The 15,754-nt window shown below is 41.1% G+C and overlaps 1 protein-coding gene across 1 annotated transcript in view; it reads left to right on the top strand.

Moving 5' to 3' along the window:
- The window catches only part of DSP (desmoplakin), a gene marked incomplete at its 5' end in the record, with an annotated part of 30,502 nt that extends 15,385 nt beyond the window's left edge, over positions 1–15,117 (top strand). Inside the window, 10 exons of the mRNA XM_010174325.2 lie at positions 14–231; positions 1,040–1,206; positions 1,508–1,646; positions 2,979–3,172; positions 4,049–4,211; positions 4,821–4,904; positions 6,012–6,119; positions 7,058–7,156; positions 8,002–10,293; positions 11,843–15,117. Of these exons, the coding sequence (XP_010172627.2) occupies positions 14–231; positions 1,040–1,206; positions 1,508–1,646; positions 2,979–3,172; positions 4,049–4,211; positions 4,821–4,904; positions 6,012–6,119; positions 7,058–7,156; positions 8,002–10,293; positions 11,843–15,037 (6,659 nt within the window). The remainder of the gene's footprint in view (positions 1–13; positions 232–1,039; positions 1,207–1,507; positions 1,647–2,978; positions 3,173–4,048; positions 4,212–4,820; positions 4,905–6,011; positions 6,120–7,057; positions 7,157–8,001; positions 10,294–11,842) is intronic.
- Positions 15,118–15,754: the final 637 nt, after the last annotated feature.

Here is a 15,754-nt window from a genome sequence, read left to right as displayed (position 1 = left end):
ATTCATTTTACAGTGGTCCCAACTGAGAGCTGTCCTGTGGGTTCCTCAAACACCATTATTGTTAATGAGAGAAACCGAGAACATGAGAAGCAGGAGGCCTGGCTGCTGATGGAGCTGCAGAAACTTCGTCGTCAGATTGAAGCTTCTGAGATTCGGATGGTTCAAAGAGCTCCTCTTGGAGTGGATCAAGGCGCTGTGCATGACTTTTCAGTCAGAATAAAGGATTTAGAGGTAACTGTGAATGTTTTTCTTTGAGCATCTCGAGCTCAGTATGACTCTGTTGCAGGGCATACTGCAGTTGTATTTCTGGTCAGCTGGGGAAGACACACGTCCTGTGCAGAGGATTCTCAATTGGAAACTAACCATGATGATTTGGATTGGAGTTGAACTCCTAAGTAGAAAAAGTTGACTCTTAGATTTTAGAAGTCAAGTTCTATCAGGCAAAGAATACATAAAGCTTGATGTTAAGTGGACATAAGCTCATGTTAAGCTTTATCCAGATTAAAGCACTATTAAAATCCTTTTGCATGGACACCATTTTACCACCTACCTCTGAAGTGCTGTCTGTGGGATGCAGAATGGATACATGAGGCTTACAGATTCTCTCCTTCTTCCAGTTGTTAAGATTTGAAGGAGACTGGAGAGAGAAGATTAGTAAGAAAAGAGAACAGGTTCAGTATACAAGAAATTCCCCTGAGGCCATGAGGTTGCAAAGGTCCTAAGAGCAGAAGGACCTTGGCACATCTGATCTGCTGAATGTAGTAGGCAGCTCACAGTAAAGCACTCTGCTTTCAACAGAGCTGAGTTTCAGAGTGGATGAGGTGCCCAAAAAGCAGTATTACCTGTTGTGGACTGTGCAAAAAAGAAACCGCCCAATGTTACCTACCTTAAAGAAAGCAAGTTCAGGCACTGCTTCAGTCCCCAGTGAAGCTGGTTAGGTAACAGCAAACTATTTGGATGAGGAGACCCATTGCATATATGCTGTAGAGTGATCATTCAGCCACCAAAAATGTGTAAATCAGGCATTCTCTTTCCTTAGGGTGTGCAGAATGACTCTCAAATAATGGCTGAAACCCTCAATAAGCATAAGGACTTGCTGCCTAACTTCAGAGGCTCTGAAAAGTATGTGTACTTGCAGTCAGAGATAAATGCCCTGTTTCAAAAACTGGAAAATATTAATGGTGTTTCTGCTGGCTACTTAGACAGGTAAGAAAATAGAGGTGATAGCAATAAATAATTTACTTTCTTCCATAACTCTTAGTCCAGAAACCTGCCTTTTGTTACCAGTAGTGTAAAATTACACCTTCTTTCCTCCAAATGCTGTACATGTGGGTAGAAACAGATACTTTTGTGAATTTTTTCTCTTTTCTGGAAGACTTAAAAAAAACCCCATGGATATCATTGAAATTTCTTCTGTACTCTCTTTAACTAATGATCTGCAATTAATGAGAAATATTACCTTTCTGCCCCAGTCTAAAACTGATTTGTCTTGTATTACTTATTTTAGCTTGAATGCACTGAGGTGTCTGCTCCAGATTATTCTGCAAACAGAAGATGTCATCAGAGTTTTTGAAGTCAGGCTGTCTGAAGAGGAGACTGTTCCTTTGGATCTTGATAAAGTGGAAGCTTATCGGGCTTGTCTGAAGGTGAGAGGCCAAGACCCAGTGAGACAGCAAGACAAAATTTGTAGCTGCCAGCACTGGTCTGTTGAGCTGGGTGAAACCCTTCCAAAACCACAGGAAATGGAAATGTTGATCCTGTCGTATTTTATGACAATGCTTTTGCAAATTATTGGAAGGAATGTATATTTTACTACTTCCATCTCCTGGTTGTTGCTGCCTGCACAGCAAAGACAGTGGCATGGAAAGTCTTCATAATCCATTTCTGTACAAAATCACTTGTGTTTATTTGTATTGCTTATGAAGCTAGATTTGAAGGCAATACAATTGCCCTTGCTGGCATAACAAGTTATAACAAGTAAATTTGAGTATTATTTTGTGTCTTGCTTTTGCCGTAGAGTCCATTTCAAATCTTACAGTGGGAACTATCCATCCTTTACAAGGGGAGAAGGCAAAGCATAACTGCTTTGCTGAGCACAAAGTTGGCTTGCAGAACTAGCCTTTTTCTGGCGTTGAGCGGGTCCTTTTGTGTGCTGAATGCCTTTGGGAGAATAGGGACTCTGTCATTCTTTCCTGTTCTCAGGTGTAGTAGGGAAAAAATGAGTAGGTGCCACAAATGGAGCACAACCATGGTACCTTTTTATCATGTTAAATGACAGCTGCGGTTCAGTTGCTGGGAGTTGTTCTTAGCTGGTGTAAATTTGAGCTACACACACTCAAAAAAAGCTTGAGCATGTTATCAAAGGACACAGTCATCCCTGTGACTGGGGGATGCAAGGCAGACCACCACCTGCACTGTGTGTTCCGTTTGGTGATACCCCACAGTATGTGAGTATGTGCACACAAACAAGTGTGTGTTTAAAGAAACATCTCTATGGAAGAGGTTTATAAAAATGTAAATAGGTGGGGAAAAAGTGACGATTTTTAGATAACACTTAAAAACTGTCAGTCCTGAGGCTTGATTCCGCAGTTGTTGTAAGTACAGGAATCTTTCATACTTCAATGAAGTCTTCTAGTCAGTTGTTTTTAGGAGCAAGCAAGGCAGGCTCTTCTTTTTTTTTTTTTTTTTTTTTTTTTTTTTTTTTTGTTAGCTACAGAATATGACAGCAGCAGAGGACTTTGGTTTAGCAAATTATTTACGAGTGAGTCTAACATTAGACTCATTCTTAAGTCAAACTCTGTTTACCAAAGTAGGTGTTTCACTTTAAATATATTAAGTCCAGCTGACATCAGTGTACATACCTTTCTGGATCAGAAACACAATCTTTAAATCCCAACACATCGTGCATGCTGTTGATGGTTAAATTTGAGTATCCTCTCAAGAATAGAATGTATGACAGCATTTTGTTTTTTCTTCAGAAAATGAAAGCAGACCTAAACATGAAGAAGTCACTACTGAATGCCCTGGAAAATGAGCTGCAGAAAACTCTTCAGATTCACTCACAGTCTTGCCAGTCATATACCCTGTATGACATGGACATTGGAAAGTTCTCTGACAAAGTTACGCAGCTAATGGACCGCTGGCAGAGAGCTGATAAGCAGATAGATAACAGGTTTGCTCACGTTGCCTAATAGCTTATTCATTATTGCTATTGCTTCTAAGATCATCTTAACAGTGAGTCTAAAAGAACTGATGTTCACTAATCATCACTTCCAGAGGACAAATGATGACTTCAGGGCAATAAGACCAGAGCAACTGTGACTAGGTTGAACGTACTTTAAAAGCAATTGTGAAGACCAAGGAGGAAAATGTAGTTATTAATGTAAATGTATAATCTATGTGCTAAGGACTTGTTCTAATTAATTTTTTTTTAATTCTTGCTAATGTTCTTGCATTAAGTACTTCCAGTCCGCATTTTCCCCCTCAAACAGAGCAGCCATGCTTATTCCTGAATAACCTATACCTGAGGGTTAAAAAATTGACACTAAGAATTAAGTTTAAAAATCCCAACAATTTTTTTCTAATGCTTTATTGAACTGAAGGCATATTCTGATTGTTTGTGGGGTTTTTTGGGATGTGGTTTGTTTCATTGTGGTTTGTTTTGGTTTTACTTCAGGACAAAATCTGGTCCTATTAATAAAAATTCACTGGTTGCTGGTTGTTTTGATTAAAATTGAGAACAAGAGTACTAAAGTCAGTGAACTTGATTCTTACCACTGCAAGGTTTTATCCATCCCTCACTTAGTTGACAGAAATGTCAACCCCTGAGTGTTGCAGAGTTACTCAAAAGTGAGGCACTAGAAACCCATGCTAGGTGACTGGTACAAGTCTCCTTTATTTGAAATTTTTGTTCAAAATCTTCTTTTAGAGCTTCCCATAGTTTTACTTCTTTTTCTTTTATTGTGTCTTAGTTCTGGAAAATGTTTAAAGAGAGACAAAGAGAATGCACTTTCCATTTTGACAGTTTTCCCTGTTTTTTTTTTTCTAGATCATGGGATTTAGAAAGGCAGATAAAACAGCTGAAAACTTACAGAGATCTCTACCAGGCTCTGTGCAAATGGATCTGTGATGCCAAGCGCAGGCAGGATTCTATCGAGTCCATGAAGCTGTGTGATTGCAACACTATCATGAGATACCTACATGATCAGAAGGTAAGCAGCACCTCAATGAGTTGTCTTCAATTATCTGGATTTTAAATTGTTTTACTATTCAGAAAATATCGGTATCAATGCAGTCAGCAATACAGTGGCCTGTTTTGAATTATAAAATATGCAAACTACCAAAAACCACCATGTGTGTAGAAGGGAGGAGAGAAGAAATATTATTATCCTCATTACTTTCTGTCAGCACTGCTACATATTATGAACAAGACCATGTTTGACTCCTGCATGATCACTGAGACATTCACACATCAGCTTTGAATGAATTCAAGGGACTGTATGATGGTGCAACTTATGGGACAAATTATAGCACAAAAATAAAAAGTGAGGAAATAGCCATCTAAGCTAAAGTCAAAGAACTCTCCCTCTCCTGCTCTGGATGTTGTTTAGTTGCTAGGTGTTCTTTCTGAGAACAACCTTCTCATGCACAGACAGCTTGCTGTTGTAAAAACTGCACGGCTACAGGTCACTTCAGGTCTCAGCCTCTGGGCTTGCAGTGGTCATGTACTGCAGGTGCCTTCTGATGGAGGCAGCGTGTACAGGAGGAAATACTGGCAAATCTTGAGGGAGTGCATCACAGTTTGCTTTTTTTCTTGACAGAATTTGCACAGTGAAGTCTGTGGGAAGCGAGACAAAGTTGAGGAGCTTCTCAAGCATGCAGATCAATGCTCAGCTGCAATTAAGGTACTTGGATTTCAGCATTTTTATGGGGTGTGTTTTTTCATGGTCAGGTGCATGTCATTATCTCTGCTCTGCTGGCAGGTGAAATGTTGGCTCTGGGATGTGTGTGTGCAGAAATTGCTGGAGTGAAGCACTTGTGTGTACGAAATATAATGAAAGCAATTTGTGTACTTGCCACTTGAAGACCACAGGATGATGTAGGAGATACCAGTGAGAGCTTCTCTTCAGGAAAATCAAATCCTCTTCCTAGACAAATCAAACTTTCCAGTTCATATGTTAAAAAAAATAAGGGAGTTGAGAACAGATTGATAGCTTAGGAATTAGGTCTGATTAGGATCTGGTCTAGGAGGCAAGACAAATGCAGGTTAGCAGGAGGAATGGTGTGCAATCGCCTTGAAAGCCAAGAAGATATAGAGATAATGGTTTTGTGGTCTTGGCATTTTAATGTCACCTTTATATCTACATTATTTCCAGTTCAGTCTTACTTTCTGTGGCAAAGATTTTGCTATATACATGGCATGGCATATGTGATATGAGAGATGCAGAGACAGTTACTTCTGATGAAGTTTTGGTTGATAACACTACCTAGACCAGTTGTTTCTGTGAATCTTTTCCACGTCTATATAGCCCTCAACTAATGGAAACATACATTTTTCCCATTTTTGCAAAGTGTTTTTTCTCTTTTTCCCTTTGTCATTTTCCTCCATGAGTCTCCACAGTGGAGCTTGAACTGATGAGCTTCTGTTTATGACAGAGGGTCATTTGTACATGACCTAGTACATTCTCTTTCTCTCTCTTGAAAGATTTTTCAGAAATAAGACACAATAATAAACTAGGTAAAACAGATATAAACGAGCGAAGGTTGGGAGGTTGGAACTAGATGATCTTTAAGGTCCCTTCCAACCCAGACCATTCTATGATTCTATGAAAACATAGCTTTTTATTAAAAAAAACCCAAAACAAAACAAACAAAAACCCAAACCAACAGAACCAAACAAACCCCAAAGCCAAAACAACCCAAAACTTTATTTGCATTTTGAGAAATCCAAATTCCCAGGGAGTTTCTTGGCAGTTGCTAAAAGGGTCTTACCTTTCCTTATTGTTTTACAGGATTATGAACTACAGGTTGCTTCTTACAGTTCCGGATTAGAAACACTGCTCAACATACCTATCAAGAAGAGTGTGGTTCAGTCTCCTGCAGTGCTGATTCTGCAAGAGGTATCTTTCTTTCCTCCCCATCAATCTTTTGAATATATTTGTTGGTCTGTGTGAGCCATTGTGAGTCATAGCCAGCTGTATTCTAATAATTAGAGCTGTCATTGATAATGTGTGCTAAGCATGTAAGCACAAGGAATTAGTGCCAAATAGTTGCTGTGCTGTAAAATCATACTTGGGCTCATTTAAACAGTAGATTAGCCCTCAGGAATTTACCTCATTCCTATTAAATATCCATTGCATACATACGGTGAGAAAGTAAGAGTCATGCCCCAAGTGGTTTAGTCACTTTCAACCTGGGAATTAACTGGTATTAAAAGTTTGACTTAAGCTGGTTATGACTGTCAGACAGGAAGAGCATGATGAACCAGGGGATGAATCCTTGGATTTAGTATCACGTCAGTGGTGGGGGAAAATAAAAGAAAGCTGGGGAAGGACTTTTCATAAGGGCAGTTAATGACAAAACAAGGGGAAACGGGTTTAAACTGAAAGAGGGGAGGTTTAGATTAGATATGAGGAAGAAGTTCTTCACTGTGAAGGTGGTCAGACACTGGAACAGGTTGCTCAAGGAAGTTGTGGATGCCCCCTCCCTGGAGGTGTTTAAGGCCAGGCTGGATGAGGCTTTGAGCAACCTGGTCTAGTGGAAGGTGTCCCTGCTGATGGCAGGGGGGTTGGAACTGGATGATCTTTAAGGTGCCTTCCAACCCAAACCATTCTATGATTCTATGATAAAAGGTGTGGTTTTATCAGAAGGGAGAATTTATACACTTTGGGTCCCCAGAAAGGCATGTGAATTTGTGAGGAGGAGAATTTGCTTTTTACTTTGTCAGATGATGTATTTTCTCAAGTGGATTGGAGTCCTTTAAATTATCTGAGACATAGGTATGTTCATATCTAACTCTGTAGTACAAGCTGCTAACAATTCCCTTTTTCTTTTCAAGGCTAGCGAGGCTCAGTCTCGCTACATAGAGCTGCTTACAAGATCGGGAGATTATTACAGATTCTTAAGTGAAATGTTAAAGAGCATGGAGGACTTGAAGGTAATCTGCCTTTTTTTTTCCTTTACCTTCTATTTTTAGCACAGGTTAGCAAGCTATAACTCATCAAAGAATTTCTGCTTCAGTACAGTGCAAAACAGTCCCCAGAACTAAATGCTGAGCTCAGCGGTGTCCCATGAAGGAGGCATATAAGTAGTTTCATACAACTTTTGTCAAAGAGAATGTTCTCTTGCAAAGTTGCCTCCAAGGTCATGTGTGAGGTGGAGAACATTAGCTTTCTTGGTAAATAAGAGGTGCGCATCACAGCACACAGGAGGTCCTTCTCTGCCCATCAGAGCCTTGATCTCAGTGAGAGTACAGTTATCTCAGTGCTGAAAACCTGCTCCTCATGGCTAAGGGGACACACCTCATTTCAGGCCATATCTACACTGTTGGCATCCATTGTTTCAAATGGAGTAACTCCCGATTTGATTCATCTCAGTGGAAACAGAGGTCCATTTAAAAGGTTGCATATATGGAATGTGAATCACCTGTTTGAAAATTGTGGAGGTTCTAAAGGAGGCTACTTAATACTTTGCTAGTGAACTCTTGGTACATTGGATTTTACTATCTATATTGCATTTCCTTCCCCTGATCAAGTACCATTTCCCCTCTGAAAGTCGTTGTGTTGATTTCTGAATACGGTTTGACTCTGAATAAATAAGGATTCTAAAATTTTTCTTGATGACATTAAATCAAAGAGGATTCAGTAAGCTGAAGCAGAGAAAGAAAAATGCTTTGTAAGTTGTCAGTGTTACAAATGTATATTGTATTGCATGTGATGATTTTGAAACAGATGTCACAAGTGTTTATGTGTTTGACTATGTTTTTCTGTTATCATTTTGCAGATGAAAAACACCAAAATTGAACTCCTGGAAGAAGAACTCAGGCTTGCCAGGGACTCAAATTCTGAGACAAGCAACAAACATAAATTTCTGGAACAAAATCTGCAGAAGTACCAGATAGACATTTCTCAGCTCAAAGCAAAGCTTATGAGTTTAGAGGAGATGAAAAGACAAGCTGAAATGGATGGAAACTCGGCTAAGCAAAACCTGGACAAATGCTATGCCCAAATAAAGGATCTAAATGACAGAATAACCAGGCTGACTTATGAGATTGAAGATGAGAAAAGGAAAAGGAAGTTGCTGGAGGATAGATATGAGCAGCAGAAGAATGACTATGACCAGCTGCAGAAAACAAGACAAAATGAGAAAGACAGTCTTGGTTGGCAAAAGTTAGAGTCTGAGAAGGTCATCAAGGAGAAGGAGTACGAGATAGAAAGATTAAGGGTTCTTCTTCAGGATGAAGGCACACGGAAGAGGGAATATGAAAATGAGCTGGCTAAGGTAAGAAACCAGTTTAGCGAGGAGATGAGTAATTTAAAGAACAAGTATGAAACAGAAATTAATATTAAGAAGACCACAATCCAGCAGATAGCTGCACAGAAGGATGATGATGCGAAAGGCCTCAGGGCCCAGGTTGACAGACTGACGAGAGAAAATAGAGACCTTAAGGATGAGATCGTGAGACTGAACGATGCCATTCTGCAAACCACAGATCAACGGAGGAGAGCAGAAGAAGATGCTCTTCAGCACAAGGCTTGCAGTTCTGAGGTGTCACAGCAAAAGCATCAGTTAGAGCTGGAACTGAAACAGATCATTCAGCTTCGTGGTGAAGACAACTCAAGATACAAGCAGGCTCTGGAGGAGGCTGCCTCAACTATTCAGGACAAAACTAAAGAGCTGGAAAGGCTAAAGCTTCAGCTTCAGGAAGAGGCTAAAGGCCGATGGGAACTTGAAAATGAATTGGCTAAGGTAAGGAACAGTTATGATGAGGAAATTATTAGTTTAAAAAACAAATATGAAACTGAGATTAATATCACAAAGACCACAATTCACCAGGTCACCATGCAGAAGGAAGAGGACACAAATAATTATAGAACACAGCTTGATAATGCCATGAGAGAAAATAGGAATTTGTGTGAGGAAATTAGGAGACTGAAGAATACAATAAGTCAGACAACAGATAATCTACGGAAAATAGAAGAGAATGCTCAGCAGCAGAAGGCAGCTGGCTCAGAGCTTTCTCAGAAGAAACAGCAGCTGGAGATTGAGCTAAAGCAAATTATTCAGAGGCACTCTGATGAAAGCATGCGGTACAAACAGTCGCTTGATGATGCTTCTAAGACCATTAAGGAAAGAAACAAAGAGATTGAAAGGCTGAGAAAGTTGTTGGATGTAGAAACAAGTCAGAGAAAAGAACTAGAGGATGAGAACAGTCAGTTGAAGAGAGTCCAGTTTGACCTGCAGAAAGCAAACACAAGTGCTACTGAGACAATTAACAAGCTGAGGATCCAAGAGCAGGAACTGACCAGACTGAAAATTGACTATGAAAGAGTTTCGCAAGAGAAAAAAGGCAGGGATCAAGAAAGTGCAAAGTTCCAGAGCACTGTCAAAGACTTGCAGATTCAGAAACATAAACTGGAGGAGGAACTTTGCAGGCAGAATAAAAATGTAATGGAGGAAACATCCAGGAGGAAGAAACTGGAGGAGGAAATAGAAGGCATGAGGAGATCTCTGAGAGAGCAATCGGTTAAAATAACTAATCTCACACAGCAGATAGAGGAAGTGTCTATTGTGAAGAAGAGGAATGAAGATGACCTTAGACACCAAAGAGAAGTATTAGATGGTCATGTGAGAGAGAAGCAGAGATACATGGAGGAGATAAGAAAATACACAGCTGATATTGAGACTTTACGCCGTCAGTTGGTCCAAGAACAGGAGCAATTAAAACAAGCTCACCTACGATATGAGCACTTACAGAAAACCTCTGAGGAGAAAAGCAAAAACCTGAATGAGTGCAAAATAGAAATTGAAAGGCTTCAGTCTCTCACCGAGAACCTAACCAAGGAACACTTGTTACTGGAGGAAGAGCTGCGAAATGTTAGATTGGAGTACGATGACCTCAGAATGGTCAGAAGTGAAGTTGATGAGAAAAATACTGCCATTGTTGAACTAAAGAATCAGCTTCAGACGAGCAACAAGCAAACCCTGGAACTTCAGGGGTTGATTAATGATTTACAGAAAGAAAGGGAAAAATTAAGACAGGAAATTGAAAAGTTCCAAAAGCAAGCTCTAGAGGTATTCACACATATTTTGATCCCAGCTTTACTGTTTCTCAGATATATAATTAATTGCAGTGTCCATTTGAAGCAACTTAATTCTCACTTTGCTGTTTTAAGTTCACCATACTTGTGACTAATATCCCCTTTATGGCCCTTCCCTTTGTTCATTTATAAACAAAAATGGCAGGATTTGGCCACTTTCTTAGCCTCTTCACTCCGTGGGAGCTGTGCTAGGGAGCCATGAGCTGTCCTATCATCTAGCTGAGCCTTGCCCTCAGCCCTTGCCTTGGGAGAAAACCGGGATCTGTGCCAGTGTCCACCAAACCATCCTCAGGGAAGATGAGAGTACCTGGAGTACCACTGTGCTTTAGCTGTGCCCTGCTGCCTCTCTGCTTCCCCAGGCTGTTTCAGCCAGGGTGGGTTAAAGCAGCCCTTTGAGGCTGACCTGAGTGGTATCACAAACTAAACCAGACAAAAACCCCACAACCAACAAGCTGCCCAAGTGCTGCTTAGCTGGGTAAGGTGTTGACTACATGTGAGGGTTAAACTTGATGTTGTCAGCTGTACCTAAGGTACTTAAATCATACATTTAATTGGCTGTTTGGGGGATTTATGTTCCTAAGTCACTAAGGACACTCGAAAATTTTACTATTGGCCCTTGTTTCTTAAACTTGAGGCAACAGCATCAACAAGTTAATTTTTTTTTCCACATTTCATTATCCACTTGGTTTCTTCTCCAAAGTGCTACTGTTTAAATGTATACAAGTGACCACTTGTGAAAGTGTTTCTTTGCTTTTTCCTATACTTGCCCTTTATATTTATTTTCTTATTCCCATTCTCAGGTATTCTTTCCTTTATTCAGTTTCTTTCCTTTATTTTAAAAATCTTAATGCTAATTTTTAGAAAATACTAACATTTAAGATTATCTGACATCTCTGCATATATATATATATATATATATATATGCATGTATTACAAATATATGAACTTATATTCTGTTTAATACGGACTGCATAAAAATGCACATGCTTGTAGGTGTAGGTGTATACATATATGAAGACATTAAGTGAATTAAAATGTAAAGCAACACAGGTAAAATTGTTTGGAGTAACATGTGAAACTATAGGAAAGCAAAAGTTGAGTCATATATTTCCTTTTTATCCGTGTATGACCAGTCCTTAGCTGATACAAATTCACCCAGGTTAGTAGGACTATGCTAGGGTACATCTGCTGAGCATCAGACTGTTGGAGTCTTGAATGCTCTGTGTATGTGTAAGTGTACTATGAGAAGTATTAAATCAGCAGGTTTAAATCAAGGCTGTGGGTAACAGAATGGAGTCCCTGGCAGTACTAGAGACCCTGTCAGTGAAGGGACAGTCTGTCTTCACTGGTTCATGTGTATCCATAGTCTTGGGTAAGGCACTGCTGCGACTAGGATGTTTTCCAGTAGCAGCTTGCTGCGGGTTAAGTGACAGGCTGAAGAGCATTGTAAGTGGAGAGCATAACTCTAACCAGCATAAAATCTAACCACCCTCTCTTGATTTATTTCTTCTTTAAAATTGTAGGCATCCAATAGGATTCAAGAATCCAAAAATCAGTATAGTCACATTATGCAAGAAAGAGAAACCTTGCTGATAAAAATGAGTGCTTTGGAGCAAGACAAAGCCAGGCTGCAGAGATTAGAAGAGGAGCTGAACCGTTTGAAAGTTACCCTGGAATCAGAGTCTCGTTTGAAGCAACGCCTGGAAAGTGAGAAGCAACAAATCTTGAATGACCTCAATCAGTGGAAGAGCCAGCACTCCCGGACAGAGGAATCCATAAGGAAGATCCAGTGTGAGAGAGAGAAGAGTGAGAGGGAGAAGAACACCCTGAGGAGTGAGATTGAAAGGCTGCAGATGGAGATCAAACGGATTGAGGAGAGATACCGGTGCCGACTGGAAGAGACCGCTGTCAAAAACCAGTCAGAGTTGGAGTCTGAGCGTCTCAGGCTGCAGAGGGAGATTGAGAAACTCAAGCAACGCCCATATGGGTCCCACAGATCTACACAAACTGAGGAAGACTTTTGTATTGATGCCTCCAAGCTGCTGTTCAGTGGGCTGCGGAAGAAGATTACGGCAATGCAGCTGTACGAGTGTCAACTGATAGACAAACTCACACTGGATAAGCTGCTGAAGGGGCAGAAGTCGGTGGAAGAAGTCACAGCTGACATTGAACCCTACCTCAAAGGGGCAGGTGCTATTGCAGGGGTGTCTCTTTCACCCAGACAGAAGTACTCGTTTGTTGAGGCCAAACGGAATCAGCTGCTGACTGCAGAAAATGCAGTCCTGCTCTTAGAAGCCCAGGCAGCAACAGGAGGTGTGATAGACCCACACCGAAATGAGATATTAACAGTGGATAGTGCTATTGCCAGAGATCTGATTGATTTTGATGACAGGGAACAAATCTATACAGCAGAGAAGGCTATTACAGGATTTAAAGATCCTTTCTCAGGCAAAACTGTGCCGGTATCTGAAGCCATCAAGAAAAACTTGGTTGACAGAGAAACTGGGATTCGTCTGCTTGAAGCCCAGCTGGCTGTAGGAGGGATTGTTGATCCTGTCAACAGTGTTTTCCTACCCAAAGATATAGCTTTATCCCGTGGGCTGATTGACAAAGACTTGTACAGGATCCTAAACAACTGCCAAGGCGCTACAAAGAACTTCATTGATCCCACCACCAAAAAGGCAGTCACTTACATGCAGCTGAAGGAAAAATGTAGGATTGAACCACACACTGGTCTGCTCCTCCTCCCAGTGCAGAAGAGGAGTATGTCATTCCAAGGGATCAGGCAGCCCGTCTCAGCAGATGCACTGCTTGAGGCTGGAATTATTAAGGAATCAACAAGGAACGACTTGGAAAGAGGTGCAATTACAGTGGAAGAAGTGAGTGAAAGGATTATTGATTTCCTTCAAGGCTCTAGCTGTATTGCGGGTATCTACAATGAGGCTACTAAAGAGAAACTCGGCATTTACCAAGCTATGAAAATAGGTTTGGTTAGACCAGGGACAGCTCTTGAACTCCTAGAAGCCCAGGCAGCCACAGGGTTCATAGTGGATCCTGTCAGCAATGTGAGGCTGCCCGTTGAGGAAGCTTACAAAAGAGGCCTTGTTGGAATTGAATTTAAAGAGAAACTCCTCTCTGCTGAAAGAGCTGTCACTGGGTACAAGGACCCAGAAACTGGAAACATCATTTCTCTCTTTCAAGCAATGAACAAAGAGCTCATAGAGAGAGGCCACGGCATTCGTTTGCTGGAGGCCCAGATTGCTACCGGTGGAATCATTGACCCCAAAGAGAGCTACCGTTTACCAGTAGAGACGGCCTACAAGCGTGGCTACTTCAATGAGGAGCTCAACCAGATCCTTAGTGATCCAAGTGATGACACCAAAGGGTTCTTTGATCCCAACACAGAGGAGAACTTGACCTACTTGCAGCTGAAAGAAAGATGCATAAAGGATGAAGCAACAGGGCTCTGCCTTCTACCCCTGAGAGAGAAGAAGAAGGTGGTGCACACCTCACAGAAGAACACCCTTAGGAAGCGCCGGGTTGTCATTGTAGATCCAGAAACAAACAGGGAAATGTCCGTGCAGGAGGCGTACAGCAAAGGCCTCATAGATTATGACACCTATACAGAACTAGCTGAACAGGAGTGTGAGTGGGAAGAAATAACAATTACAGGATCAGATGGTAGCAGTAGAGTAGTCCTTGTCGACAGAAAAACGGGTAGCCAGTATGACATCCAAGATGCTATCGATAAGGGTCTGGTTGAGAGGAAGTTTTTTGACCAGTACCGTTCTGGCAGTTTAAGCCTGACACAGTTTGCAGACATGATTTCCTGCCGTAACGGCACTGATGAGGTGTTTCGGCACGAGTCGGTCACTCGGTCTCCCACGGTGCTGAGTGTCAGGAGTTCTTCCTCACTGATCAGGAGCGGTTCTTTCTCAGAGACCTCAGAAGAGTGCAGTCCCATTGCAGCCATATTTGACACAGAAAACTTGGAGAAAATCTCCATTTCAGAAGCTATACAACGGGGCATTGTAGACAGCATCACCGGCCAACGTTTACTTGAAGCCCAAGCCTGCACAGGGGGCATAATATGCCCTACCACAGGCCAGAGGCTTTCTCTTCAGGAAGCTGCTGGTCAGGGCATCATTGATCAGGATATGGCCACACGCCTCAAACCAGCCCAGAAGGCCTTCATAGGGTTCGAAGGCATAAAGGGCGGACGCAAGAGGATGTCAGCAGCTGAAGCAGTAAAGGAAAAATGGTTGCCTTACGAGGCTGGGCAGCGGTTCCTTGAATTCCAGTATCTCACTGGAGGTCTTGTGGACCCAGAAGTGCGTGGAAGAATAAGTACTGAAGAAGCCATTAGGAACGGATTGATTGATGGTCGCGCTGCCCAGAAATTGCAAGACACTAACAGCTATCCCAAAATTCTGACCTGCCCCAAGACCAAGCTGAAAATATCCTACAAAGATGCAATGAATCGATCAATGGTGGAAGACATCACCGGGCTTAAACTCTTGGAAGCAGCCTCTGTTTCATCTAAAGGTATATCCAGTCCCTACAATGTCTCCTCAGCACCTGGCTCACGCTCTGGCTCTCGCTCTGGCTCACGTTCAGGCTCACGAAGTGGGTCTAGGAGGGGAAGTTTTGATGCATCAACAAGCTCTTCGTATTCTTACTCGTACTCAACCTTCAGCAGTGGGTCTGTTGGGCGCTAATAACAAGTGAGGGAATGTGTCTGCATTTTAATGTTGTTTAGATTATTCTATATCCCCTTTCCTAAAAAAACAAACCAAAACTGAAACAACAAGAAAGTAATCCAAAGCAAAACCCTTAGATCTTTTCCAGGTGTGTTCAGCTTCTCTTCTTAAAAAAACATTAAAATGCTTGAATGCAAATTTATGGAATATGGATCAGGGGATGTAAATCATCTTATTAGTGAATTTTGAGTTTTGGTTCCCATTTCCTTTTAGTGTTTGCATTTTAATTGGGCTCTGTATATTTTAAATACTCTGTCGTGTGCATTCTCCTGTTAGCTGTACCTATGAACCCCGTAAGCTGATAACTGAGGTTTGAAAGTCTTGCAGTAGGTAATTTTTTTTTTTCATATAGACCTTTTTCAATTTCCTATTATGAAGAAAAAAAAAGAATAACATTATGGGCAGAAAATGTGTTTAATATTGGTTTAGAATCTATATTATAAAATGAAAAGCTCTGTCTTCCAGATGTTCTACTTCTCTATGTTTGTCTAGCCATTTTCTTAAGTGTAACTTGGTGGATATAAAGGGTTGTTATTAGGCTGGGCTTTTGTTTTACTGTTACCGATACATATTTTCCACTGTTTTGCTTGATTTCCATGTAACAAAAAACCCCCCCACCTCTAACAGCACAAAGTGAGCTATTCTGGGCAATAAAGATTTGAAGTTTTAAAGTAT

This window comes from Antrostomus carolinensis, unplaced genomic scaffold (genome assembly GCF_000700745.2).
Source record: "Antrostomus carolinensis isolate BGI_N321 unplaced genomic scaffold, ASM70074v2 scaffold3908, whole genome shotgun sequence".
Classification (NCBI taxonomy): Eukaryota; Metazoa; Chordata; class Aves; order Caprimulgiformes; family Caprimulgidae; genus Antrostomus; species Antrostomus carolinensis.
The sequence above is the reverse complement of the archived record's forward strand: the minus strand, read 5'-3'. Positions and strand labels throughout refer to the sequence as shown.